Here is a 26,518-nt window from a genome sequence, read left to right on the forward strand (position 1 = left end):
ACGGCGTCAAAGGCACGATCGTCCCAAGATCATCCTAGGCCCACAAATCCTCGATATAAGAAATAGGACGCGTGACACACTGCGCATAACACCGTAAATGTACATGTCTCATTTCCCCTGCCTACTCTTCGACTACTATCCTCTCACCTTCCTGTAACTCTCTGGCTTCACGTACTGCCTGATAACTTTACCACCCCAAACAGGCACCAATGCAGCTCCCAGAATCGCTGCAAACCTCCACACGAAGCCCAAACTCCATATGAAGCCGAGATCGAAATATTCGCCCAAAAATGGTACACTCACCAAATAAATTACGCTTGTGCTCACGATGCTTGCAATCATAATCCAATGCCATGTCGTGATTTCCGCAGCCACCATGCACAATTCATTAATGATGAGAACGCTGTATGACACAGCGACCATCTTCTGGAAACCGGGTGTGTTGATGGGAGTGTAATCCGGATTGGCCAAAGCGGCAGAATTGTTGGCGGAAAAGGAGGGCACGAGGAGCTCGGCGCCGCCTTGTATGATCAGACCTTGATAAACGGATATAGCGAGCCAAATGAAGAACGTTTTATATGAGAGCGACTTTCCAAGAGTGAGTTCTTTGTAGAGTTCGGGATAGAGGTTCGCAAGACCTTCATCGACATCTTGGTCCAGTGTCAGGGAGAAGACGGGCATCATGGTGTATATTGTGGCGTAGCCGACCAGGAGCCAATCGCGGTAGAGGGCGATAGGTTCGAATTTGGAGGCGATGCTGAACACGGTTTGACAGATGCTGATGATGAGGCCACGATGCATGACGAATTGGGCCAGTTTAGCGCTGCGGCGGTAGGAGTTGCGGCCGTGCCAGACGAGGAGTTTGGTGAGGTGGGCGAATTGTTCGATGCTGAAGTCGGCCGCGAGAGAGGCTTGCTTGCCCTCCTTGCCCACAATACCCACGCCGACGTCTGCAGCTTGGATCATGGAGACATCGTTGCCACCGTCGCCGATGCAGGCGATGCGCTTCTTGGTATAGGCGCGGATGAGGTGCGCGATATCTGCCTTCTGTGTGGGAGAGCAGCGACAGGCTATGACGGCAGGAAGGCGAACAGCAATGCTGATGAAGGCATCCTTGTGGTGTTGTAGGTAAATGCCCAACGACTGTCCATCGATGAGGAGCGCAGCATTGGTCTGGTTCTGAATCGTACTCAGCGCGTCGAGAGCGGCGTCACGACGTTTGAGCCCAGCAATGGTGTGAATGGTCTGACCACGAGAAACGAGCTTGGACGAGACCGCTACGCATCGAGCTGTCTCAACCTTATCGCCCGTCAACATCCAGATCTTGATGCCGGCATTGCGGAGAAGCTCGAGCGAAGGCTTGACTTTGGGTTGTAACTTGTCTTCCACGCCAGTCACACCAAGAAGATTGAGATTGTGTTCCAAGTGCTGCCTTACGACCAAAGCCATGGCCGCGTCTCGTCCGGCAAGACTGAGCGAGGCTTCTGCGTAGGCATCCGAGAAGGCAGAATATTGCTGCGCAGTCAGAGGCTTCCGACCAACAACAAGTGTTCGCAAGCCCTCCCGCGCCATATTGCCCGTCTCTTCCTCAAGCCAGTCGTTCGCAGCAACGATGGACGTCATGACTGTGTCAGCGCCTTTTTGGTAGAACACGATCTCGCCATCCTCGTCTTTGCTCAAGCCAGAACTGCGAATGAACCGGACAATAATGCCCATGCGTTTACTGTCGCTGGTGAATGGGAAGACATTAAGCACTTCGACACGCACCACAGTCCTGTCATCGCCAGTATACTGCAGTGTGATTGACTTGCGATCACGGTGCTGCAAGCGTAGGCCAACACTCTCAGTCCACTCCACGATCGCGATCTCGTCTGGCGAAGATGCCTGGTACGAGACCTTAGGCTGCCCATCGTCGTTTTCCTCGGTGGTTGGCGTGACGTTGTGGCATAGAGCCAAGGACAGCACGAGGTCGCGGACGCGCAATCCGATTTCTCGTCGCGTTCGTGTGGCACCACTCAAAGAATTGATGCCTGCTGAAGGACTGAACAAGGCGCCAGCGGGTGCATCCTCTGCAGCCGAGAAGGCCTGCGTGACATAGCCGACGACTTCTTCCATGGCATCTCCGCCATAGCTGACAGTGCCAACATGAACTTTGCGCAGTTCCATCTCATTCCGGGTTAGTGTGCCGGTCTTGTCAGACAACAGATACTCTATTCGTCCGAGATCCTCAGGAATGGTGCTCGTTCGCACGACAGTGCCTGGTATGTCCGTGTCGTGATGGATGAACCAGGCATAGACGCTCTTGCCCAAGTCGAGGTTGACACGCAGAGAGATCGGCACGATCGTGCTGAACAGGATTAAAAATCGCATGGTAGCGATATACCACTTCCTGCCATCATGTTCTTTGAAGCCGTGAATGGCGACCAAGATAAAGCTCAAGGCGGCGGTCAAAATGCAAAGGATCTTGACAAGGCTATTAATTTCCAATTCGAGGAGACCTGTTTTCGAACGCGAAGCAGAAGTCGAAAGCGCGGCACGAGTCTGTGGCCCAGTATATATGACGACGGCGTGTACCGTCGTTGATGAGGCGAGTACTGTATTTGCCCACGCTGTGTTGTCAATGTTCAAAGGAGTCGATTTGGTCTCCGTTGCCCGAACGTCTTCCGGCCCATCCTCTGGATGCGGGTCGTAAGCTCTGTGCTTCTTTGGCTCCAGTTCAATGGTGCCCACAAAGTCATTGACTCGTTTGTCTGGTTTGCCGGCGGTCACTCGCAACCTGAGATACTCGGATGCGGGCAATGTCTGCGCAAGTGGTGTGGCCAGGCGCAGCTTCCAGTCGGTCTCTCCATCCAGCTGATCAGTACGAATGAAAGCTTCACCTCCGCCACTCGGATCGGATGAAGTGGTCTCGTTGCTCAATTGTACACCTTGAATAGACTGACGTTGTAGACGTGGGCTGACAGGTGCAGCGTTCTCGCCCATATCCACAAGCGCTTCTTCGACCGTCTCTTGTCGAGGTTCTGCCTCTGTCTGAACGGTTTCTGCCGAGAAGCTCTTCAGGATGACCACATCTGCAGGCACTCTTTGATCCTTCTCGAGCACAATCACATCACCAACCTTGAGCTGGGCCGATGGTTTGATGATTTCAGCAACGTTTGACGAAGGGGCGTCTACATTCTGTGTGCTGTACTCTTCGTCCTCGGCCTGCTGTAGCCTTGCATCTTCTGCTGACACTCTTCTGCGCTTCCCTTTCTTCTTTTTCTCTGTTATGCTCTTGATCTTCCTTTTCTTGCTGCTAGCGTCCGTATCGGAGAAGCCAGGACTGTCGAATCGCAGCACTCTGTAAGGCTCACTGTTGGCTTCTCTGTCCCGTTTCCTCCTACTCAGATCGTCGAACGCCTCTTTACTAAGGGTGATCATGAGTACAAAGGCAAGAGGCGCGATGTACGTCGAAAGGTAGCCGATTCGGAGTGCGGGAATGATTTGCGATAATGCGACGAGTAGGAAGTACATGTTGAAGAAGAACTTGAACTCATTGAAGAGTGTTCTCGGCAAGAACGACCAGGGCGTGTATTTTGCATTCGATATGGCATTCGCTGGGAACCGCGCCGGTTGCTTCTGCCCCACAGCAATATTTCTGGCGCTCGCTGGATCATGATCATCTTCGGCCTCGTCTTCACTTATTGCCGGCAGCTGTATGGAGGTTGATCGGTTCATGAAAGGCACATATTGCCAGATGCCTTTTGGTCGGCGATTGTCGCCAAAACGGTTGGATCCGAGCTGCGAGAACTTCCGCGTGCCTCCATTCTGCTGTGAAAGCAGCGGCGCATCATCGTATGCAGACGCTCCTGAGCTGGCGGTCGACGGCTTCGGTCCATCTTCATCGTCCCCTACCAGCGCTTCCAGATCTTCTGTATCTTCGTTGCGCGGTCTCCGTCGCCCTCCAAAGCGCAAATTTCGCAAAGGTATTCGCGCAGCAAAGTCATGGCTGATGCGACCAGAACTCGGCTGGCGCGAATGAGATGGTGTACGGTCGGTGACAGGATGCGGATCAAGCTCATTCAGGTCGAGGTCCAAATCCGAATCGCGATCGTCATCATGGAGGCCGTCCTGTTCGTGAGGCTTGTGGTATCCGTTCGGCGTGGTCATGCCTCATTGCATAGGGTGAGGATGGTTCGGGGAATTCGCGAGAGAACGATGGTGAAAGACGGTGTTGGGCGCGGGACGCGTGGCTATTTGTTCAGTGCTTCTCTGTGGTCATGTGCTCGTCGGCCGTTCCCGTTCGTGAACACGTCGCTCGTATAGGAAATGGCTACAGGAGAGAGGAGGAATAGTGCTGCCTCTGTTGGAGCCCTATCGTGCTGCGCTGCACATGCTTTGGGGAATGGCGCGTTGGCGGACCGGCCGATCATCCACATGCACAGCTTACCACCACCAAAGAAAGCACACCACGCTCGTCGGCCTCTCCTATTCTGCCTGTTCTATTCTTCATCCCCTTCTCCGCCAGCTCGACGATATTCGCATCACCGCCATTATGACCTTTATGTATGAGTAGACTTCTTTCGACTTCGATTTCGCGTGGGCGCATTCTTGCTTTGGTACGTCAGACTTTCCGCTTCCAGAACGTGGCCTCGGAGCTCGGGGCCTGTTCAGAGACACGCTTCCTCAGCCCGGACGCGATGCGCACCACCCGCACCACCTCCATTGTACCACCGCCCCTCCCCATCTAACGCCATGCGCTACAGTAATTCCATCGTCGTGACCGTGAGCACGTGCTAGTCCGCCATGACCGACGACGACTACCCCAACTTCGGCAATGCCTGGACCAGCACGGCCTCCAACACGGCCTCAGCTGGACCACCCCCGGGCGAGTCAGCATGGAATCCAGCGCATCGTCCCGACTCAGACCAGCGACACGCGAGAACAACTTCGACTGTAGACGCCGATTTCTTCCATCAATTATCCGAGCCCGCAACCGAGCAGACGACGGAGGAAGTGGCAATGGACGAGGTCGCGGACAAAGCACAGCATGGGTCGGAGCAGAAGGCGCCGAGCATAACTGTGGACACACGGAGCGTAGAGCTCGGTGGGTCTGAGGAAGTGGTGGACTCTACAGGACCATCAGCGAATGCCGGGGAGCCCATAAGACGAGGAGAAGCGGACGGCGGGAGTGAGCCGAGTCCTCCAAGCACGGCCATCGAAGAGATTTTGGGAGACGACGAGGCGCCGATATACAGTTCGAAGCAGACTGCGCAGAAGCAGGAGGAGGAGCTCGAGCAACATATGTCTGTACCTGACCGTGAACCCCTTTACATCAGCTCGCCGGGAGATCAAACACCCATCTCCCACGAAGCCGAGATCGAGAGTGAGCTGGCCAGATACCATGAGCAGAGCGAGTCATACGAGCATCAAGGCGATTTGACACAGATGGAAGAGGCCGTAGACGAAGCTCCCACCGCATCCCTACTGGCCGACGAAGAAGCGCCGCCGACAGTGGATGAGGTGCAGGACGAGAGGACACCACACATGCAGGCAGTGCAAGAGGACTCTGTACTCGAAGACTTCGACGGGACACCAGCATTCGGATCACCTCTTCCCAAAGCAAAGGCCAGCGTTGGCCAGATTGACCGGAGCTTCACCACCAATTTCACTGAGATTCCGGCAGCAGAGGAGGAACAAGAGCAAGAGCAAGAAGAAGATCGGCCGGACAGCTCAGAGTGGCCATCAGCAGGAGACGACAAGACGTTTGGTGAATTGCTGGATAACGAACAAAGCGGAATTATACACGTGAGGGGCTTCTCAGTGGACCCAGTATCGAAACCTGAATCAGACCCGTGGGGCGGCACCGACGACGATGACAGCTTCAATGAGCTTTTAGGGAGCTCGCACGGCCAGTTCGCGCAGGACGTGCCAGTCGCGCAGGCCGAAGAAGTGTCTTCCGTAGAGGCTCCAGTGACTGCGCCTGAGGACAAGACGGAGGATGACTTGGCAGCTGCCTTTGCCTCAGTACTGCTGGACGACGACCTGCTGGAGGATCCGAAGGATATGGACATGTCTGCTATTTTCGGGGACGACGATCCTGGGTTTTTGGACGACGAGCTGCTCACAGACTCGCAGCCTTCCGCACCAGCGCCAATCCTTCCTCCGGCACAATCGACACAAACGCAACGAGGGCAAAGCCCGTACGTACCTGCGACAACACAACAAATGGGGGCCCAACCAAACTCGTATGCTGCACCTGGTGCTCAATTTGTGCAGCAAAATCATGGCAGATCAGCTGGGACACCGTCGACCGGCCTCTACGATGTCTATGGACATGGCTCTGTGCAATCGCAGCAACAACAGCGTCCTGCCAGCCATTCAGCTCAAAGTTTCGTCGACAAGGCAAAGGGAGGATATCAGTCGCCTTACGATCTGCCCATGGAGGTAGTAAAGCCGAAACAACGCCCACGGCAATCACCTGCCCAAAACCAAGCTGCTCCTGTGGCTCCTCCGAGAAGCAGCAGTATTTCTTCATACCAAGGACAACCGTCGCTCCAAAGAGTGCCCACTGGCCCACCACTAAGCGGTTCCACACCACCACCACCAAATGCCGGAGTTGCTCCCCCAGCATCGACAGGCAGTTCGCAACCTCAAAAGCCTTCAGCATCCGGCAATGGTTTTTTCGAAGACCTGCCGATTGTCCCAAAGACAAAAGCACGGCACTCTGGAGCATACACTCCTCAGCTGTCTTCAACGTCCACTCCGCCAGCTAACCAGATGGCCCCTCGTGGACCATCTGCGCCGCAGATGCAAAGACCACAAGGTCCCCCGACGCCCGCTCATCATTCCTCTTATGGCAATCTGCGGCAGCCAGAAAAGTTGCCATTGCATCCTGACCAAGTCGCGGGACCAACACCCGCACAAACTCCATCTATGCCTCCGGCGAGCCAGCGTTACTCCCCAAGCTCGTTACCCGCACCCGCACAAAATCAGAATCGATTCTCTCCCGCGCCTCCCTCGCAAGCGCCACCTACAGCCGGAACTCGATATTCGCCTGCGCCCGCAGCGCAGGTGACTGCAAAGAAGTATGCGCCTGCATCCACAACAGCTCAAGGGATTCAAAGCACTCACGCATTTGCACCTCGAACAAGCAGTCCTCTGGCGTTCCATGGCAGGCCGCAGGCAGACTCACAGGGCCCTCCGTCGATATCTTCATCGCCGCCAAAGTCAAACGGCAGGGCCTCTCCAGCAATCCTATCACCGCCCAGGTCTGGCAGCATGGCATACTCTCCGAGCGAGTCGAGGGCTACATCACTCAGCAATTTTGCCTCGCCACCACAGAATATCTCGATGCAGCCTCCTCCAGTGCAAACGAGGGTTTCAAAATACGCTGCAAAAGTACCCACGGAGATGCCCACTTCTGTCATAGCACCAGCCGCAGCAACATCATCTTCGCAAAAGCGTGCATTCTTGGCGCATCGCAGACAGTTTTCACGCGACCTGGATTTTGTGGCACCGCAAGATGAGCATGCTCATGATCCGTTGCAGAGGTGGAAAGGACATCCGATCTTCACCTGGGGCGAATCTGGTATCGTGATCAGCAGTTTCCCGAAACAGACGCCCTTCTATGCGGCTGGTCAAGGGGTGCCCAGCATCAAGAGTACGCCAGGTTCGATTACTGTACAGCAAGCTACAACTTTTATGCCCATGGACGAATTGAGTGCGAAGTTCCCAGGACCATTGCCAACCAAGGGCAAGAAGAAGAAAGATGTCCTAGCATGGATGACGAGCAAGATTGAAACTCTTCAGCAACACGCAGAGGCTGTACGCATGGACTTTGACATCGAACCAGATTTGAAGAAAAGAGTGCAGGAGAAACTCGTTTTGTGGCAAATCATGAAAATCTTTGTTCAGCATGACGGAAAACTGGAGGGCGACAAGAAGATCGAGGAAGAAATCCGAGCTGTGCTTCTACCGAATTTGGCACAGATGGGCCAAGCGATGGAACTGCAAAGCCCCGTCAACACGCCTGGAGCTGGTCCTCAGGCTGAGCCTCTGGACAGAGTCGTCATTTTACAACTTCGACAAGCACTTCTTGAAGGTCAGCGAGAACGCGCCGTGTGGCTTGCTGAGGAGAAGAAGTTGTGGGGGCATGCCATGCTCATCGCCTCCACCATGGGCCCCGAGACATGGCAGCAAATCACCCAGTCATTCGTTCGCTCGCAAGTGAAGACCGCTGGCAGCGATGCACGCAGTCTTGCTGCACTATACCAGGTGTTCGCGAACAACGTTGAGGAGTGTGTGGACGAGCTCGTTCCACCCTCTGCTCGTGCGGGCTTCCAGATGATGTCAAAGACCGAAGGTGCGGTGTCCAGAAATCCTCTCGAGGGTCTCGATCAATGGCAAGAAACTCTTGGCCTTATCGCTGGCAATCGTACGCCTGCAGATGGCAACTCATTACTGGCTCTCGGCAAGCTGCTGAGCAGCTACGGGCGTGCAGAGGCTGCGCATACGTGCTTCTTGTTCGCGCGCGTATTGACAAAGCACACTGGGGCCGATGATCCAGAAGCCACTTTCGTACTACTTGGCGCGAACCATCAACGGCAAGACGAGAGCTTTGGCAATGATCTTGACTCCATCATACTCACAGAAATCTACGAATGGGCAAGCTCGTTCTCACAGCAGCGAGCTGAGTACACGCCACACCTACAGCCCTTCAAGCTGAAGCACGCGCAGGAACTTGCTGCAGCAGGCCTGAAAAACCAGGCCCAGGCATATTGCGACCACATTGCCAAGGCGTATCAGTCTACGACGAAGCCATCTCAGTACTATCATCCGACCTTCACACAGACCGTCGCCGACCTCAGCGCTTTCCTGTCGCAGACGCCCCAGAGCGGTCCGCAAGGCCTGCTGTCCAAAGTGTCAAGCGCCAAGGTGTCCTCTAGCGCATCAAGCTGGTTCACCAAGTTTGTGGCAGGCGACGATGACCAGGCCTCGAATGCATCTGGTGCCGGTAGCGACACAGCAGGACCATTTGGCGGCGTGACTGGCGATTCCCCTGACATCAGTCGTGTTGGCTCCTCGTCAGATATCAACCAGATGTACAACCCGATGATGGGAGGCATGCCAGCTTATGGTCAACCAGGCATTTCTGCGCTCACACAGCAGTTCCAGCCTTCGTCCGCGCCCATGCAGCAATTCCAGCCATCCTCGGCGCCAAACAACAGCAGATACGCACCTGGGGCTGCCAGCAAATACGCCCCCATGTCAGCAGGTAGCATGGGCTCCAATGACCAAAGACCTGGTACGTCTTCATCACGGTCGTACGCGCCATCTCCTCAACCTTTGGCTGTTCCGCGACCGGAACTTCAGAAAGCTGCATCTGATTACAGCAACGACTCGCGACCAGGATCCTCACATTTCTCGAGTGGTAGCTACGAGCCGAGGCCTTTACTGAGCGAGCAGCCCATCTCGCACTCATATTCACCACTGGTGCAGCATCAAGAAGCGTCGTCTTACAGCCCACAGCCACCTTTGGACGACAGGTCAAACGGAGACTCACCACAATCGGGCATGCCTGATGCCGAGGGCGGTGGCTACATGCCGCCCGCTGCCAACAGCTATGACCCGGGCAACGGATATGGGTATGAACCACCTGCCTACGTGCCTTACGAGCCTGAACCAGATAATGAAGACGAAGGTGAGAAGCCCAAGTCTAAGCCCAGACGGAGCATTATGAATGACGATGACGACGATTTGGCCACACGCGCTGCAGCACTCAAGATCTCTTCGCCAGCTCCGTCATCATCAATTTCGAAGTCGGAGGCGGATCGCATCGCGGACGAGGCGTTCAAGAAAGCTGCCGAAGCTGACGCAGCACGAGACGCGCAGAAAAAGGCAGAGAAGAAGGGCTGGGGCATCGGACTTGGAGGCTGGTTCGGTGGCAAGAAGGGCGATCAAGGCATCCCGCAACAACAGTCCGGACCCATCAAAGCCAAGCTTGGAGAGGAGAACTCGTTCTACTTTGACAAGGACCTTGGCAAATGGGTCAACAGGAAAGACCCTAAGGGCTCAGATAGCGCCGCAGCTGCCACACCTCCTCCGCCAAAGGGACCTCCCAGCAGAGCAACTAGTGGCGTGATGGGTCCTCCTTCTGGTCCACCCAGTCGTGTCAGTTCAGGGTCCGGTATGCCTCCACCACCCGCGAAAATGCCACCTACGCCTTCAATCCCGGGATCGGGTCCTCCTTCGCGAGTCGGTACCCCAGCGGATGGAACTGGGGCTTCTCTTATGAACCCTGCGGTTAGCGCGCTGAATGGTGGGCTTCCGGGCTCGACACCACCGAGTCGACCGGGCACGAGTTTGAGCAATGCTAGCAGTATTGATGATTTGCTTGGTGGACCACCGGGTCCGCGAAAAGCTGGTGGGACTGTCAAGAAGGGGAAGAAGGCGAATCGGTATGTGGATGTTATGGCGAAGTGAAAAGGAAGAGATGGTTGTGTCAGGTGATCATGGTGATGAAAGAGGCTTGGAGTCATGAGATGTCATGTCTCGAGACCTCATTTTTGTGGATGCTTGAATGAGACATGTGTGGAATGTTGTGAGCATGGGACTTGGGCGCAAAATTGGGTCGCTTTTGCAATGTCTGGCATATCTATATGGTGTCTCGTTTTGGGGAGTCAGAGTCTGTGTAGGATACGACTGGGCGTTTCTTGGGAAAGCATGGGCTGCGTCATGAGAGATGGACGTGAGAGAAAGAGACCGTGTTGTAGAATAGATGAGCGCATTATTTGTCGGCGGTGGCTCGCAAACGCATATACTACATACTACTACTACTAATTGTTACGCACATGAGAACTGAGTATCATGAGTGTCTCCTCCGATCTCAGGCGCGAGGCGAGGAACGGGTTCTCTAACTTGCTGCCTTGAATGAGAGACGGGTCAAAGGCACTGTGTCTCTGAAGAAGTGATAAGGTTAAGGGTCTTTTTCTCACTGCCACGTTTGAGAATGTCAAGTGTCGCGCGACGCGGTTACGGGTGGATGGTGATGGCGACAGGCACGGGAAATGACGTTCTCCACCTTTTTTCTTTCCTGAAGGTGTGCGATATTTGGTGATGAGGATCAGCTTCAAGTCTTCCTTGACGTTACATCTCCGCCATAAGCGCCAAGTTCCTTTTCAGACATGTTAAGCAGAATTGCTACGCGGCATCTTACACTTGGCTGTACATAGAGTTGAATTTCTGTGGCAGTGTAGCATAAAGCATGAATCATGAATGCTTTTGTCAGTCGGCACTCGGCTCATGTCTACGTGGTAGCCGTTCTAGGCCTTTGGTTACAGGGCGGTGTGACTGGGTTGGACTTGTTGAAAGCCCTGACTGGGTCAACTTTAATGTCCGCTTTGAGATGTGGTTTTTCGTTGGCCTAACTAGCGCTTGGTCAATAATCAGCTGGCTGGCGGGTGTTGGCGGCTGAAGTTGGGTTGGGCTTTGGAAGGGATACTTGAGCGAGGTGGAAATTTTTGACAGAGCAGGTGATTTTGCATATGGTCTTGTGATGATGATGTGTATAGGACGTTTCGCCTACTGTACAGCAGTATCGCTATAGGCGTTAAACGAAATGTGCTGAGTGGCTGCTTTCTTCAAGTATAGTGACGTCGATCATCAGTCGAGGGATGCCGATCCTGGTCGCGTGAGCATGGTCGTCTTCTGTATAGTGCTGTATACTACTACTTATGCAGCTACTCAGGTTGTCGTTGGCAGCCTTGTGACCAGTCGTTGCGGACTGGCTGACTTGAACTTCGGCTCTCCACATCTTGGCTCTCAGCTAGGCTACGATTCTCACCCGAGTTGGTACGACATGGCGTGAAGCGAAGTCGCCTTGTAGACGACTAAGACTATGGGCGTGCAGTCAAGCAGCAGCGTGGCTGATGGTTTGGCTGGCGGATCGTGGAGTGCCGGCAGGAGGCTGCAGATCTCTCCGACGTCTCTTCTCGCGCATGTGTTCGATATGACGACAGTGGACTCTTCTGAGCGAGCGAGAGAAGACGGTCTGGAGAGGGCCAACTGGTTCGCAGCGAGTGGTTGGTCGGAGTGCGCTGCCGTCCTTTGACGTGGACATGCCCGTTTGACAATTTGACAACGCATCTCTTTCTGGCACCGGGGATGCAACTCAGTTGATTCCGACCTCGGCAGGCTCTTGTGCAAGCGCCGTGTCAGAATGATTCAAGCGGCCTCCACTCGCCGGAGAACAGCCAAGCTTCTCGCCCGACTTCACTCTCTTCCTCACGAATGGTCAGCTTCTGTACGGCTCCTGATGCTGCATGACGATCGCAACAAGACGAAGTGTCCGCTCAGCTGGGCCGCGAGCCGCTCTCCCATTCCACGCAAGTCCTCCTTTCGCTGCCGCGCCTGCACAGCTGACTGCCGATCTGCCTCCCTACTAACGGCCTACAGCCACATCCTTCCACCGCAGCACTCTACAGTACCCTCGAACAGCACACCAGCAATGACGCCCGCTCTCCTACGCTCCTCCAGGCGCCTGGCGCGGGCCAAGCCCTCCACGCCTGGCTTGACTGCTACGAAAGGGATGTCAAGACGGACATCTCGGAAAGTTGTCCAACCTGTTCCCGCATTCGATACCCTGGTGCCGAGCAAAACTCAGCCTGCTCAGGTGGTATTCGTAGGGGATCCTTGTGACAACACCGACGTCAGTGCTCCCCATTCCCACACTCACGCCCAGCCCAGCAACAATTCTGGCCCTGGTGCATCATGCGTGCAAACATGCTCGGCGAATGTGGAGAGACACCACCTTCACCAACCGGATCTACGCTGCTGATGCTGCCGTGACCGTTTCTCGTCGTGTGCTGTACATCTGGTATAAAGACGCCCAGCCGTTTACCCAAACCGCCCGTTCCAGTCCAAACTTCACTGAAGATCAATCAATTTTTAGCCTCGCTCGTATACCACCCTAGCGGAGAATATCTCCTTGGCTCAGAGTTTCTACTACCCGCTGCTGCTGCGCAATCTTACCTATACTGGCAGTTTCACCACACACCTTATTACCACGAGGCCGGCCCTTCCCACAACTGCCTCTGGCCAGAACCTGATCTTTTGCTTTCTGAGTGTTTGCCTCCTACCGAGATTTCTTTTCAACGACAGTCAACGGACAACAGGACGGCCCTTTGCGATGCATTCCAGTATAGCGAGAGTGGCCTTGGCTGGCCTGAGCGTGTTTGCGAGCATTGCATCTGCTGCACCTCTGGAGCAACGACAAGCGAATCTTAGACCGGTCATATCAACAGACGTGTGTTGCGTTGTACCTTGCTGGAAGTGCACATGTAGCTGACCAATGTACCAGTTCCCCGATCCATCGATAATAAAAGATGGCGACACATGGTATGCTTTCGCATCCCAATCTCTATACGACTTCCGAGACATCAAGATCCAAGTCGCAACCTCAAAAGACTTTGCCACATGGACACTCATGGAAGGCTACGATGCCCTCGGCACAATGGCTCCCTGGTCCCGATCCGACGTCTGGGCACCTTCCGTCCACCGACGAGACGACGGCAAATACCTCATGTACTACTCCGGCGTAACCACAACCGGCGGTGACGGACGCTTCCACTGCGTAGGCACAGCAGTTTCCGACACCATCCTCGGACCCTACCAGTCCAACACCGATGAACCCTTCGCCTGCCCCATCGACCAAGGCGGCGCTTTGGATGCATCTTACTTCAAAGACGGAGACCGACACTACGCTCTCTACAAAATCGACGCCAATGCCCTCGGAAATGGCGGTTCGTGCGGAAATACCGTCGAACCTATCCTCACCACCCCGATCGTCATTCAAGAAGTCCAAGCAGATGGTACAACCAAAATCGGAGAACCTACTACCATCCTCACGAACTCCGTCTACGATGGTCCACTCGTCGAAGCACCCTACATGATCCGCAACGCAGATGGCGTTTACGTCTTATTCTTTTCATCGTGGTGCTACACCACCGACAAGTACAGCGTCTCCACTGCCTACTCGAATAGTCCTACAGGACCATTTGAGAAGGCTAAACTTCCGTTGTTTGTTACGGGGACGCAGGGGTTGATTGGGCCGGGTGGAGGCAGTATTGCGGATGATGGGACGAGTTGGGCGATGCATGGTTATGAGTCGAGGGACAGAGTTGGTGGGAGGAGGAGTATGTATGTTACGCAGTTGAGGTTGGAGGGACGGGAGACGATTTCGACTTGAGGAGGATATGCCTAGAGAGGACTTGAGAGGAAGGATTTTCGTTGTGTGTAGACCTTGTAAGGAGATGAGAATGATACCCCATACCTTGTTTTGTGAGTCTGTTCTCATGAGATACGATGAAGAAGAACAATGTGACGAGCACGATCGGATTGTGTATTGGTGGAGGAGATAGCTGGAGAGGCTCGATTTGAGAAGAGAGTGGTTTAGGCATCTATTTTCGATTTGATGGAATCCGTGGCAAATGGCTCCGTTCAACATATTTGGGTCGGATGAATCCTTCAGCAAGACGACAACAAATGCTGCAACCGAAACAAATTCGAAGGACATGGTTACGAACTTCACGATCGACATTTCGCGTACCATTAAGAGCTGAAACTGGCCTGCAAGATGGAAGGTTCAGCTACGTTGGGCGGCATGTTTTTGCACACACAAGGCAGCAGCTCTGCAATAGTTCTGGTATAAGCAGCTATCCCGAATGTCCTAGGATGAAGACATCGAATGAGTTCGAAGCCGATTCAATAAGTCTTCGTGAGAGTAAGCATTGAGATAGAGGAGTCTATGCGCAGAGATGAATTCGTTAGTGCCCCGGCTAGTGGAAGTACTTGTCCCAGAGAATAGATCACTTTATTTGGTGATCAGTTTGGGGTTCAAGAGATGGGTTGAGGATTGCTCCGGGGCGATGAGGCTGGTTGACAAGTACTTCTCAGGAGGAGACCGAGGCAAACGGATTGTCATTGAGAGACACTTTTCAGAGATGCGCCGGAAGGACATGCTCTCTCTTCCAGACGATGTGCAAAAATGCATACACTTCACCCTCAACACTACCTCCTTCTCAGATCCGACGCTTGCGCGTTCGCTTCCTTCCAGTCACCTGAAGGCGGCTTCCATTCTCATTTCGCGATGAGCCTGACCTACCTGCCTAACACGCGTCGGAATCAGCAGTGGAAGCTGCCCTTACACAGCGGGCAGTCACACCCCAAGGGGACGGCACGTTCGAAGCGGCTGAGAGGGAAGTAGCCTCAACAGGCACTCATTGCCCTCTAAGCAGGAGACCATAAGCACTGATTGAGGATTGTCCTAACACCTCAGTCACCGCAGACAAGCACATCAGCAAGCAGGATGCATACTCAGAATAATAAACAACCATGGCGTCTCTCTCCCGATCCAGATGTATCACCAAGAAAACAGGACCCAGTGCTAACGAAGCCTCACACGAACACTCAAATCACCATGCCCTCCACAATCTCACACATCATCGACGACCCCACAGCAACCTACCACGTCATCCACTTCCAAGTCCTCAATGACCCCTCCCAACCCGACTTCAGAATCGCTTTTTATCATCTCATCGGCAACCACATGCAAAATTTCTACCACATCTCCGAAAAAGACCCTTTCAAAGCCGCCGCCGACGGCCTCACAATCTCCCGGGACTGGATCTGGGACGACCTCATGCAATACCTCACAGATAACCCCGCCAAAGTCGCAGTCAAACGTGTTCGCCTGTATCTGGTCAAATTGAGTATTCCGGAAACGAATGAAGCTCACAGGATTTTTTGGATTGCTGGAAGGCCCGGTGTGACGGAAGGGGATGATAAGTTTCAGGAGTGTGGGTTTGCGATTGATCCGGATTATGTCGGGAGGGGGACGTTGCAGAGTCATCCGTTGGCGGCTTGGGATTGGGATTTTTTGTTTCAGAGTTATGAGGGGGTTAAGCCGTGGGTTCAGAGGTGGGAGAGGGATAAGACTTGTCCGAGGGAGGTGGATCCTTGGGTTTGGGATGGGTAGAATGGGGGAGAGAGGAGTGGTGGAGGGGAATTGGAGAGTTGCTGGACATGAACTGGATTGAAGCATGAGTTCGCATCGATGGAGAGGCTCGCATGTTAGCACAAAGGTGCCATTTTCGGCTTTCGAAAGATTGTGTCTGGAAGATCTTGGTTCATCTTGTGGAAGTAGAATTCTCTACTGCAAGCTTTTGAATGAGCTCCGGATTCAACTGAGACTGGTGCTTCCTGCTGCCCAATTCATTTTTCATCACCATTCGCGCATCGCTCGGCTTCGGTCAAAGACTGTTGACGACAATTTAATTCATCAAGAGTAAACATTGCACTCAGCAATCGGCACGTTCCACAGCGACATTCCAGCCTGTGTTATGGAATACGCGGCCTCCAATATCCGTGTCAGTAGGAGATCTCAATTTGCAATTGTTTACAAGGAACTGGGCGCCGTCGGCGATAGAGCCGAATGAGAACAAGGTCTTGGGCTCTGGGTTCTAGAAAGAGTCAGTGGGAAGGCTTCCATTGTCACTGTGCCACTCACATCGTTGCACCAGACGATAGCTCCATTGTAGCTGCAACTGACTCTTGCACAACTGGCTGAAGAATTGTTAGAGAATCATCTCGACTACGGACAGGCTTCAGGAGCTTACCTGGACCCGGTCCGGCGTTAGGAACGCCACCTACTTTTCGAAGATAGGTTATACCATCCTCAACTATGTCCCTGTAGCCAGAATTCCAGGGTTGATGACAGTGGTAAATAGCACCAGTGAAGTCAAGCCTTTTCTGTAGAGTGTCGTGGCCAGACTCAGACGACTCGTCAAAGTGAGGGTTCAACTCGCGAAGTTGTGCAATGACCTCCTGCACCGTGCCATTCATCTTCACAAGGGGACCTCCAGGAGATGCTGGAACCTTCCATTGCAAGGGCTCGAAACTGTATGCCTTGAATTCTTCGATGCCGTCAGCACCAGCAGGCAAAGCTACCTGCATACGTGTCAGTGGCGAGCCTATCGAAAGAGACCGGACAACCTACTGTCAAAGGAAGTATTGCCAGCAAAGCATGAGTGAGCTGAATTGGAAGCATGATTGCGGGAGCCTGTTTGTATGTGTGGTACTGAGCTGGAGGTGCTGAATTCGAAGTGCCGATAACGAGATGATGAGCGACTGGCACATCAATGCCGACCGACATTGGCACCCCTTCTTATACATATGCTCGGCGTCGTGGGCAGGACTGGTTCGAAGCTGCGCGTGAGCGAAATCGAGGTCATGAGGTTCTCCATCTTCGTTGGTGCAACCATGGCTTCTGCTGAGTAACCTGGCGTACGGAGAGTATGCAGCTCCAGACAGGAAAAACTGCCGAAGTGCTGCAAAAACTCTGATTCGATGCTCTTACCCGTGGTGCACAGCGGAATCTTCGAGACGTGTGGCAAAAGTGGCTCTAATGGGGAGATTGCTTTCGTCAAGGGTCAGGCCTTTCGCTCAACGAATGCAAAAGGAATAGTCCGTCGAGATCGTTATTAAGGCTTGATCACAAACGGACCGCAAGGCAACCACGGAGCACAAGAGGATTGCTTCTTCGACCAATATGACCACTTCATACCTTCCAGCTTCCGTTGTGATCGGACTTTCCCTTTCCTGGGGTATTCGTAGAGTTCGTTTTGGCAAGCCAGGCAGGATTGTTCTTCAAGTCTTGCTGGGTCGCTCTCTCAAGTGATAGTCGTCGATGAACAAGCGGCGGCAGCTCCGATAGATTCGACACCCTGGTCGTAGTCATTGTTCAGAGCAACCTGATCAGAACGAGCCTGGGGTGAATTAAAACGTCTTGATCGAACCCAGCCTGAATCGAGCCCAGCAGCCCATATAGCTTTGAACTCGACGACCGCTTGCACCTCAAAGTCCAAATCGTCAAAAGCGAAAAGAGGCACAGCCCACAAGCGAGATATAAAGGTGAAGTTGACTCCACCCAATGTCTCGCCAAGGGCGTCAAGTGGCTTGGCGTCCATATCATCTATTCTTGAACAATGCTGTGCCGCAGACCTGCTTTCCAAGCGCTTTGCTGAAACACCAGTCTAGATGATCGTCAGCTCAGTAAATAGTTATACAAACATGACCGCCAAGTCTATCAACCACCTCCCTTTCACACAATCCAAAGCCAATCACAATGATGAAACAACAATCCACAACATCCAAAGCCCTCTTCGGCCTCTCAATCCTAATCTTCGTTTTCGGAATAATACAACTATCGCTCTCCCTCTCAGTAGCACACAAGATTCCAGCCGAGAAAGCGAAAGCTCAAATTGAAGTGACTTATCCTTGGCCATACGATGGAAGCAATTCGACGAGCCCGTACAATCCCAGGAATTACTATCCATATAGTTTCCTCACCAGTGTATCCGACGCCATCACGGCTATAGCAGCATTAGCTCTCGCGAGTGGAGCGCTGGGGCTATTATTCACGTTCAAGCCAGAGTTTGGTTGGGTATGTGGCACGAGAATGCCAGAGCGAGAACGAGAAGAAGCTGATAGATATCGACACAGCTCCCGCTTGGTTTCTGGCCGTTCTTGCATACAGCTCTTCAATCTGTTGCAGCGCTGACAGTCTTCGTGCTGCTCATCGCGTCATGGGAGAAGCATTATTCGAGTTCGTGATTGGTGTTAGATGAACGTGGTCACCTTGATGGCGATTACAGCTATGAGTCTTATACGTGCCAGATGCGTCGTGGGTTTGATGGAATAGGATCGCGTGACTGGATGGGAAAGTATTGCGGGATGGCGGTAAGTCGATTCAAGCTTTGCAATCTTCATTTGTCGAATGCTTGCTGATCCTAAGACTCCATAGGTGGCAGCTAGGGCGTTCACAGTGCCAGTGTGCTTGCTACTCATGGCTATAGCGGCAATGAGTGGGATCCAGATGAAGAAGGCCAATGCTTCGGCGAAAGCCATCGAGATGGGAGACTTGCGGGCCACGGAGAAGCAAGCCAACCTCGAGCGACGAAGTTTACAAGGCGATTTGTAGCGTACGAGCTGTAGTCTCGTAGTGCTGCATCCTGTGGTCTGAAACATCATGTACTCCCCTGCTTCACATGTAATTCGCGGGATTGAGCCCTTCGACCTTTGCACTCTTGGCTTTGCCGTCGAAGACGAACTCACTCATCAATTTTCCGGTGCCTGGACCATTCTGGATTCCCCAACACGTATGGCCTGCTGCTATCCACAAGCCCTTCGCGCCTGGAACGGCGCCAAGCAAGGGAGCCGAACTGCCGTTGACCTGAGGCAAGTAGCAAGCTTGTCTCGCAGTGACCTCTCCATCTCGCAGCTCATCAGAGATGGAAGAGACAAAGTCAACAATATCCTGACACCGCGACTGGTCGACCTCGACGTCATCTGAAGTGGGAGGGAGAGGAACCTCATGATCGCCTTCGCCGCAAGCGTAGACTTCGTTGTTGGGGCGAGCGTATATTTCGGGACTGACAATTTGACCGCTGTGAGGGCCTTTAGATGCTGAGTTGGGAAACTTGGAGGGAAGCTTGATTTGTGTGAAGAGAGCGTAGGGTGAGACGTTAGCCTGAATAGTAACGGAGTGGGCGCGAAGGGCACCGATGGGAGCGGAAGGATACACGCTCTTGGTCCACGGTCCAGCGGCTATGATGATATCCGTTGCGGGTATCGTGTGGTCCTTTCCGGAGGTCTTGTCCGTGTATGTCACGCTCTCCACCTGAGACGTGTTGGCGTAGTTAATACTCTTGACAGGCGACTGAGTCTTGACTTCGACGCCTTTCTCCTTTGCCAACTCAATCATGCTCTCCGTGAACTGTCTTGGATGCACCTGCGCTGTTGTGCTGGGATCACCCATCTCGTCGTATGCTCTCAGCGCGTCTTGCGCCACCCAGTCCATGTCCTCAGGTATACCCATCGCGCCTCTCTTCGCACTGCTCTTCTTTGGCGGATTCTTCTCCAGACTCACATCGTCAGCCTTTGCGCCAGCTCCCATCTTTCCGTTCGCATTTGTGCCGTTTGCAGAACTCTCGTCCTTGCTCTTCTTCTCGGGCAGCACTCGCCCTACGCAGTCCACCTGTCCACAGTGCACCGCTCGATAGCCCCATCTCTGCGCTCCGCCATGCTCTTCCGCAAGCTCTTTGTGTAGCCCGTAGCTCAGAGGCACGATGCTCTTAGGATATGCCCATAAAGCCAACAATCCGCCTGCCTTGCCCGATGCGCCGCCTGCGATCTTGCTCGCTTCCAGAAGTGTAATCTTGTGCTTGCTTGGGTCGTACGAAGGATGCCTCGTCAGGTAGTACGCGCTCGTGGAGCCAATAATTCCGCCGCCCACGATCACGATGTTCTGCTCAGTCGAGGCAGCCATGGTGGCGAAGGTGCGGCAACGCTCTGCTGTCAAAAGGTGCAAGTCCGTCCGAATGGCCCTGTGTATCAGCGATTTTGAAGCCACAGTGAAAGAAAGGAGAGTGCGAAAATAGTCGTTCGAGAAGAATGAGTGGTGGTCAGAAAAGGCAGCAGCTACCATATTCTATGAACCAGATTTACGTCACCGTGTTCGCAATGCAGATCGAGGCGCACCCCACAATGCCTACCTGTGCATCTGAAGCAAGCATTGGGTGCACAGCAGCATGTCGATAGAGCACGTTGTCGCGCATGTTGTTGGGGATGAAGCAGTGAGAGTTTGAAGACTAGAGACCCCAAGTTGGTGCGCGGAAGCACAGACATTTTTGGGAGCGATAACGAATGTTGAAGCTTCGTGCAATACACATACAAAAGGAAAGGAGTACATTTCTTTTGTCATCTCGCCATCATAGGCCGTACATCAGGCATAACAAAGCAGTAGTCTAGTAGCAAATGCTCAATCCAGGCGAGCAACAAGACGACGCCCTGCGCGGGCGAGTAGCTTCACTATCGTCCTGCCACATTCGCTGCGCAAACACTCCACTTTGCCATGCTTTTTCGTAGCATCTGACATGCTACAAAGTGAGGCCAGATGCCTGCTGCCATGTCTTGCCCTCGCTCATAACACTGCCAGTACCATGCGCACAATGATCTCCAATATCCCATGCAAGACGCGCTTAGAAGCACTTGCGGTGGACAATGGAAGGTCCAGACTCGTCGTACTCTTGCTTTGAGATCCACATCTGCTGGAAGGTCGAGAGCGAGGCGAGAATGGAACCACCGATCCACACGGAGTACTTGCGCTCCGGTGGTGCGATGATCTTGACCTTCATGCTGGATGGGGCCAAGGCGGTGATTTCCTTTTGCATACGGTCGGAGATACCTGGGTACATGGTGGTGCCACCAGACTAAAAATTGTCAGCTCAATCTCTTCCAGATCATAAATGATGGGGCCAGCTTACCATGACGATGTTTCCGTAGAGATCCTTGCGGACATCGACATCACACTTCATGATGGAGTTGAAGGTGGTGACGTGGATACCGCCAGATTCGAGACCGAGGACGGATGGCTGGAAGAGGGCCTCTGGTGCACGGAAACGCTCGTTGCCGATGGTGATGACCTGTCCGTCAGGAAGCTCGTAGGACTTCTCGAGCGAAGAGCTCTGGCTGGCGGTTTGAATTTCCTGCTCGAAGTCGAGGGCGACGTAGCAGAGCTTCTCCTTGATGTCACGAACGATTTCACGCTCGGCGGTGGTGGAGAAAACGTATCCGCGCTCAGCCAAGATCTTCATGAGGTAGTCGGTCAAATCACGACCAGCCATGTCGACACGGGAGATGGCGTGTGGGAGAGCGAAACCCTCGTAGATTGGGACAACGTGGGTAACTCCGTCACCGGAGTCGAGCACGATACCGGTGGTACGACCGGAAGCGTACAGGGAAAGGACGGCCTGGATGGAGACGTAGAAGGCTGGTGCGTTGAACGTCTCGAAGACAATCTGTGTCATCTTCTCACGGTTGGACTTTGGGTTGATTGGAGCCTCGGTGAGCAGGACAGGGTGCTCCTCTGGTGCGACACGGAGCTCGTTGTAGAAGGTGTGGTGCCAGATCTTCTCCATGTCGTCCCAGTTGGTGACAACACCGTGCTCGATGGGGTATCTCAGCGTCAGGATACCACGCTTGCTCTGTGCCTCATCACCGACATATGAGTCCTTCTGACCCATACCAATCATGATACTGTGCTCTTGTTAGGAGGAATTTGCAGCGGCGGAGATGGCGGATCGCATACCCATGGTGGCGCGGTCGTCCGACGATGGATGCTGTCCCAATGTCAGCTCCTCCTTCCTGCCAGCTTTTGCGTCTGATTGTGGCAGCACTTACGGAAGACAGCTCGTGGCGCATCGTCACCGGCGAAACCGGCCTTGCACATACCAGAGCTGCATCTCTGTCAGTCGCGTGTCCTGCTCGATAGCCATTGCGTGCCTGCGCTCCGTTTCGTTCGCTGCTCGAAAGTGCGTTGATGACGTCGGAAGCGAAGCTGAAACGTGGTCGGGAGCGGCGGGCAGGCAGTGGGCGGGCGCATCCTTACCCATTGTCAATGACGAGGGCAGCGACCTCCTCTGTAGGTGGCAATTGAAGTCAGCGCAGTGTCCTCGGAGGCTCGACGACCGATGTAGGGGCGGAATGGGGGCGGGCACGGCGAGGGTGGAAATTCGTCCAGCTTACCCTCCATGGCGGCGGTGTTTGTGGTGTGGTGACGTCGAAAATGGGTGCGGGCGTGCTCTGATGGACCTCACAGCGGTAATGCGTGAGGAAGCAGGCAGTGGCAAGGGTGGACAGTGTTTGTGGTATGTGGAGTTGAGTACAAGCTGAAGCGCCTCTGGGTGCGGTGAAGAAGTCTTGGGAGAGAGGTGTTGACCGACAGCCTCCAGTTAGCGGCAGGCACGGGCCAGGACAGTCGATTTTCGGAGAGAGCAGCGCGAATCGCCGGCGAGATCGAAAACACTTCCAACTTGCTGCAACTTGGCCTTGCGGGCGCAGCGCGGGCTATCTACGTTCGCCGCGCGGTGCTTTATTTCGCTGCCTGATGCCATTTCATCTCCATTGCCGCTGCTGCGAGCACCTGTTGCCTCCGTACGCGTGTCCTGGCTGATATGCCAAGCCCGATTCTCCCAACATTACACGTAGCCGTCATCAGGCAGACCTTTAAGGATCGCCGCCGCCTGGCCGATTTGCATTGCATTCATTCCACACGGTGCGCGCTCATGTCAGCAGCGCACGCAGAATTTTGCACGAGCTGCGAGCTGTGTCCCGCCACCTGCTGCTCCTCCCACGCGCTCCAGAAGCACAACCACCACTACTGCCCTGCCGCCGCATGTTTTAGCGAGCTCGAGCCGCATTAGCGGGGTCGCTTTGGTGGGGCGCAGGCCAAACACCACAGCACAGCCTCCGAAACGCTCTCACGACTCGGACGTTGCCAATACCATCAAATGCAACGCTCGTAACCGGCGGAGTACGTTCCTCGTGCTGTACAGAATAAGACACCACGTCCAAAACGGCCCTCCAGCGTTGCGCTGGCCGCAAAAGGCAAGAAGAAGGTGAGCGAAGCCGCTCGAAGTGGCTAGTGCTGTTCAGAATTTCTGTCATCACAGCCAAAACCATCCTTGACTAAGTGCAGTTGCGACAACACATTTCATTCTCGCACTCCCTGCCCACAACTCACACGTCAAACAGGCTGCGTAATTCCGAGCTATACATACACGTTACACTCGCAACAGCCGAATACGCTCAACGAATCTCGCAAACATGACAGACCAAGCAGCGCTCAATTCACTACTACAATGGGGCATCGAGAATAGTGCCGCAGCGAATGGCGACGCACCAGAAGGGCAGCGACGTGATCCAAGCAGGGGACTGAACCCGGAAATGCTTGCGCAATTACTCGGCGGGCCATCAGACGCGGATCGCATGAAAGACGCAATGCACGCCATTGTTGCGCCCATGGATAAAGTCGACCTGGAAAACAAATTGATCGCGTGGGACAACTTCGAGCAGCTGATTGAGCAAATCGATAACGCGAACAACATGGACCCGCTGAAGTTATGGGAGCCACTCATACGGCAATTGGATCATGAAGAGCCGGAGATGAGGAAGAACGCAGCTCTGTGCATCAGCACTGCAGTACAGAACAATGTGAAATCGCAAGAGCATGCGAATAGCTTGGGAGTTGTGCCGAAACTGGCAAAGTTGGCAACAGACGACACAAATCAAGCTGTGCGGAAGAAAGCAATTGGAGCATTGAGCAGCCAGGTCAGAAATTTCCAGCCCGGCATGGACGAGCTGGAGAAGGCGTTGCCTGATAGCGTCTGGAAGAGCTCGAAAGGAGGGCAAGACGCAGCCGATATGGATTCATGCGATGCCATCATCCAGAAGTTGAGGGATCTTTCTGCTACAAAGGCGTAGGCTCACGGCACTACATGTACGATAGGGATGATCAGCAGATGTCACGCAGGTGAAGATGAAATCACCTGATTCGATACCATAGAACGCACGAGGTGCGAATGAGACACGACTCAAAATATCACAAACACTGCGTTTGTCACATCTTCATTCCATTCTGTACAAAAGTCATTGTCATGATCGCCATCGCTGGCTCAGCTATTTGTCAAACGCCCGATTCCTGGATATCGTTCCTGCAAGCTACACAACCGGTTTCCTCCCGTATACAAAATGAAATATCGTCAATAAATGCAACTTGGGATCTTTGAACTCATTCCTGACTCCCGCCATCAAAACCTGCGCCTCTTCCATTCTCCAACCCAATATCCGCGTCAAAGGCGCCAACGTGAAAGCTTCGACACAAGCAATCATGTGTTCTCGTTGGTATCGTCCGACTTCCTTGAGTTTTGGATTCTTCGCCCAATGGCCAATAGGAATCTGTGCAACAAATCATACGTCAGCGAAACTTTCAAACGACCTCACGCAGCCATGGAAACAAAAGAAAAGAAGAAAGACTGTGAACCCACCTTAACAACATCCTCCCTCACATCCACAAACCCCGCCTCCTCAATCCACCTCTTCTGCTCCCTCGCAACATTCATCCTCTTCCCAAACTTCGTACTCGCCTCATCGACCAGTTCCTGCCAAAGTTTCGTATTCGGCGCTTTCGTCAGTTCCGGATCATCGTCTGAAGAAATCCAAGCTTCGTATTCTTGCATTTCGACCCAGCCGCCGGGTTTCAAATTTTCGTAAATGGAAGTGTAGAGTTGGGGCCAGTCGGCGACGGAACCGCCCATGCCGCGGCCGTGAATGTAGTCGAAGGCTTCGTGGGGGGACCAGGTCCAGGGGGATTCGATGTCGTCGACGTAGAATTTGCAGTTGGCGGGGAGCCAGTCTGTGGGAGGTGTTAGTTTTCAACAAGGATGAAAAATGGTACTGTGATGAGAGAACGCTAGTAGAACTGATCTCATGGTCGTCCAATCGCTTCCAGTCAGTTTTCACGGGGGAAGAGGATATGATTCTGCTCGGAATAGAACCAAAAACAACACCACAGCACAGAAAAATCACAGGGAAGCAGAACTCAACTCACCAGGCTGAATCGGACTCAAATCCACCCCCACAACCTCCGCCTCGGGATACTCATCCGCCATATCAATTGCCCAAATTCCCGTCCCGGTTCCAAAATCCAATACGCGTCGAAAATTCGGTCCCAGCGGTGCACGATGTAAAGCTCCATTTAACGCTAACCGGTAAATATGGTGATGTAAATCTAGTCGATCTTGTTCTTCGGCGTCGTTGGGCATGAGGTAGGCGCCATCGCGATAGGCGTGGTAGCGGCGGCCATTTTCGTACTTGTAGCCGTAGATGGAGGAGGCGAGAGAGGTGCTTTCTATGGAGGCTATGTCGGAGCCGATGCCGGAGTCGGCGGACTGTTTTGTGATTAGTATGTGAGTTTTGTTGGGTGTGGAATGATGTACATCTGTATCGACTTCGACATCGTGAGCGAAGTTCTGGTTGGCGATTACGGGCTGCTGTGGTTGTGGTGGTGGTGCAGGCGGTGTAGCGTCCGCCATGGCAGTAGCGATGTGGACACACGCAATATAGTATCCCGTGTCGTACAAGGCCTTCTGTGGGACCCACGAGTGAAGCGGGTGATAGTCAAGAGCCGAGAGTTACAGGATGGTTACGGTCCTACTACATATCTTCTTGCTTCGCAAAACTTCGTTTGGCGGGCGCGGTGTGCTCACATATTCGGTTTAGTCACTCGCGGGCAGTTGCGGCCGTTCCGTTTGGGTGTCGTGGGTGCACGACTACCGACAGAATGGTTCTGGAGGGATGAATTCGCAGGAGCAAAGCAGGATGATCGCGGTGTGTACAATTGGTTGACGTCTTTGAGACCAAGCTTCGCCGGCGGGCGTGCGTTCGGCTGAACACTCCCAATTCGACCCTTTGCCGTGTGGTGTGCTTCCTTCCTGGCGCATGTCCGCCCGATAACATGACCTCGCTTTCCTTCACGAGCCTGCACTCCTGCGGCGTGGACTGGAGACGGCGCACATGTCGAATCAAACAGACTTCCACGGCACAGTAGTGTGGTGGTGACAGCTCACGACCGGGCACATTT

The 26,518-nt window shown here is 53.7% G+C and overlaps 11 protein-coding genes across 11 annotated transcripts; 6 read left to right on the forward strand and 5 right to left on the reverse strand.

Annotated features, from left to right (window-relative positions):
• Positions 1 to 135: 135 nt before the first annotated feature.
• Positions 136 to 4,149, reverse strand: RHO25_005622 (uncharacterized protein; the record flags this gene model as incomplete). The annotated part of the gene is made up of 1 exon (XM_023596512.2): positions 136 to 4,149. The coding sequence occupies one exon, from the start codon at positions 4,147 to 4,149 to the stop codon at positions 136 to 138; it is 4,014 nt and encodes a 1,337-aa protein (XP_023457782.1).
• Positions 4,150 to 4,785: 636 nt separating this feature from the next.
• On the forward strand, positions 4,786 to 10,464 carry RHO25_005623 (uncharacterized protein; the record flags this gene model as incomplete). Its single annotated transcript, XM_023596513.2, has 1 exon — positions 4,786 to 10,464. One exon carries the CDS (start codon positions 4,786 to 4,788, stop codon positions 10,462 to 10,464), a length of 5,679 nt encoding a protein of 1,892 aa, XP_023456986.1.
• Positions 10,465 to 13,168: 2,704 nt separating this feature from the next.
• On the forward strand, positions 13,169 to 14,227 carry RHO25_005624 (uncharacterized protein; the record flags this gene model as incomplete). Its single annotated transcript, XM_023596515.1, has 2 exons — positions 13,169 to 13,285; positions 13,340 to 14,227. 2 exons carry the CDS (start codon positions 13,169 to 13,171, stop codon positions 14,225 to 14,227), a joined length of 1,005 nt encoding a protein of 334 aa, XP_023456984.1.
• A 1,230-nt stretch (positions 14,228 to 15,457) lies between these two features.
• RHO25_005625 (uncharacterized protein) lies at positions 15,458 to 16,015 on the forward strand (the record flags this gene model as incomplete). The annotated part of the gene is made up of 1 exon (XM_065602676.1): positions 15,458 to 16,015. The coding sequence occupies one exon, from the start codon at positions 15,458 to 15,460 to the stop codon at positions 16,013 to 16,015; it is 558 nt and encodes a 185-aa protein (XP_065458748.1).
• Positions 16,016 to 16,337: 322 nt separating this feature from the next.
• Positions 16,338 to 17,086, reverse strand: RHO25_005626 (uncharacterized protein; the record flags this gene model as incomplete). Its single annotated transcript, XM_023596516.2, has 4 exons — positions 16,338 to 16,499; positions 16,547 to 16,602; positions 16,656 to 16,986; positions 17,036 to 17,086. The coding sequence occupies 4 exons, from the start codon at positions 17,084 to 17,086 to the stop codon at positions 16,338 to 16,340; spliced, it is 600 nt and encodes a 199-aa protein (XP_023456983.2).
• A 1,077-nt stretch (positions 17,087 to 18,163) lies between these two features.
• On the forward strand, positions 18,164 to 18,651 carry RHO25_005627 (uncharacterized protein; the record flags this gene model as incomplete). The annotated part of the gene is made up of 2 exons (XM_065602677.1): positions 18,164 to 18,481; positions 18,541 to 18,651. 2 exons carry the CDS (start codon positions 18,164 to 18,166, stop codon positions 18,649 to 18,651), a joined length of 429 nt encoding a protein of 142 aa, XP_065458749.1.
• A 120-nt stretch (positions 18,652 to 18,771) lies between these two features.
• Positions 18,772 to 19,018, forward strand: RHO25_005628 (uncharacterized protein; the record flags this gene model as incomplete). Its single annotated transcript, XM_065602678.1, has 2 exons — positions 18,772 to 18,777; positions 18,842 to 19,018. The coding sequence occupies 2 exons, from the start codon at positions 18,772 to 18,774 to the stop codon at positions 19,016 to 19,018; spliced, it is 183 nt and encodes a 60-aa protein (XP_065458750.1).
• A 63-nt stretch (positions 19,019 to 19,081) lies between these two features.
• Positions 19,082 to 20,365, reverse strand: RHO25_005629 (uncharacterized protein; the record flags this gene model as incomplete). Its single annotated transcript, XM_023596518.2, has 1 exon — positions 19,082 to 20,365. The coding sequence occupies one exon, from the start codon at positions 20,363 to 20,365 to the stop codon at positions 19,082 to 19,084; it is 1,284 nt and encodes a 427-aa protein (XP_023456981.1).
• A 712-nt stretch (positions 20,366 to 21,077) lies between these two features.
• RHO25_005630 (uncharacterized protein) lies at positions 21,078 to 22,630 on the reverse strand (the record flags this gene model as incomplete). Its single annotated transcript, XM_023596519.2, has 6 exons — positions 21,078 to 21,308; positions 21,363 to 22,134; positions 22,187 to 22,217; positions 22,279 to 22,334; positions 22,487 to 22,517; positions 22,624 to 22,630. The coding sequence occupies 6 exons, from the start codon at positions 22,628 to 22,630 to the stop codon at positions 21,078 to 21,080; spliced, it is 1,128 nt and encodes a 375-aa protein (XP_023456980.1).
• A 1,073-nt stretch (positions 22,631 to 23,703) lies between these two features.
• Positions 23,704 to 24,360, forward strand: RHO25_005631 (uncharacterized protein; the record flags this gene model as incomplete). Its single annotated transcript, XM_023596520.2, has 1 exon — positions 23,704 to 24,360. One exon carries the CDS (start codon positions 23,704 to 23,706, stop codon positions 24,358 to 24,360), a length of 657 nt encoding a protein of 218 aa, XP_023456979.1.
• A 237-nt stretch (positions 24,361 to 24,597) lies between these two features.
• On the reverse strand, positions 24,598 to 25,970 carry RHO25_005632 (uncharacterized protein; the record flags this gene model as incomplete). Its single annotated transcript, XM_023596521.2, has 4 exons — positions 24,598 to 24,834; positions 24,924 to 25,291; positions 25,487 to 25,826; positions 25,875 to 25,970. 4 exons carry the CDS (start codon positions 25,968 to 25,970, stop codon positions 24,598 to 24,600), a joined length of 1,041 nt encoding a protein of 346 aa, XP_023456978.1.
• Positions 25,971 to 26,518: the final 548 nt, after the last annotated feature.

This window comes from Cercospora beticola, chromosome 3, assembly GCF_033473495.1.
Source record: "Cercospora beticola chromosome 3, complete sequence".
NCBI classification, from domain to species: Eukaryota; Fungi; Ascomycota; class Dothideomycetes; order Mycosphaerellales; family Mycosphaerellaceae; genus Cercospora; species Cercospora beticola.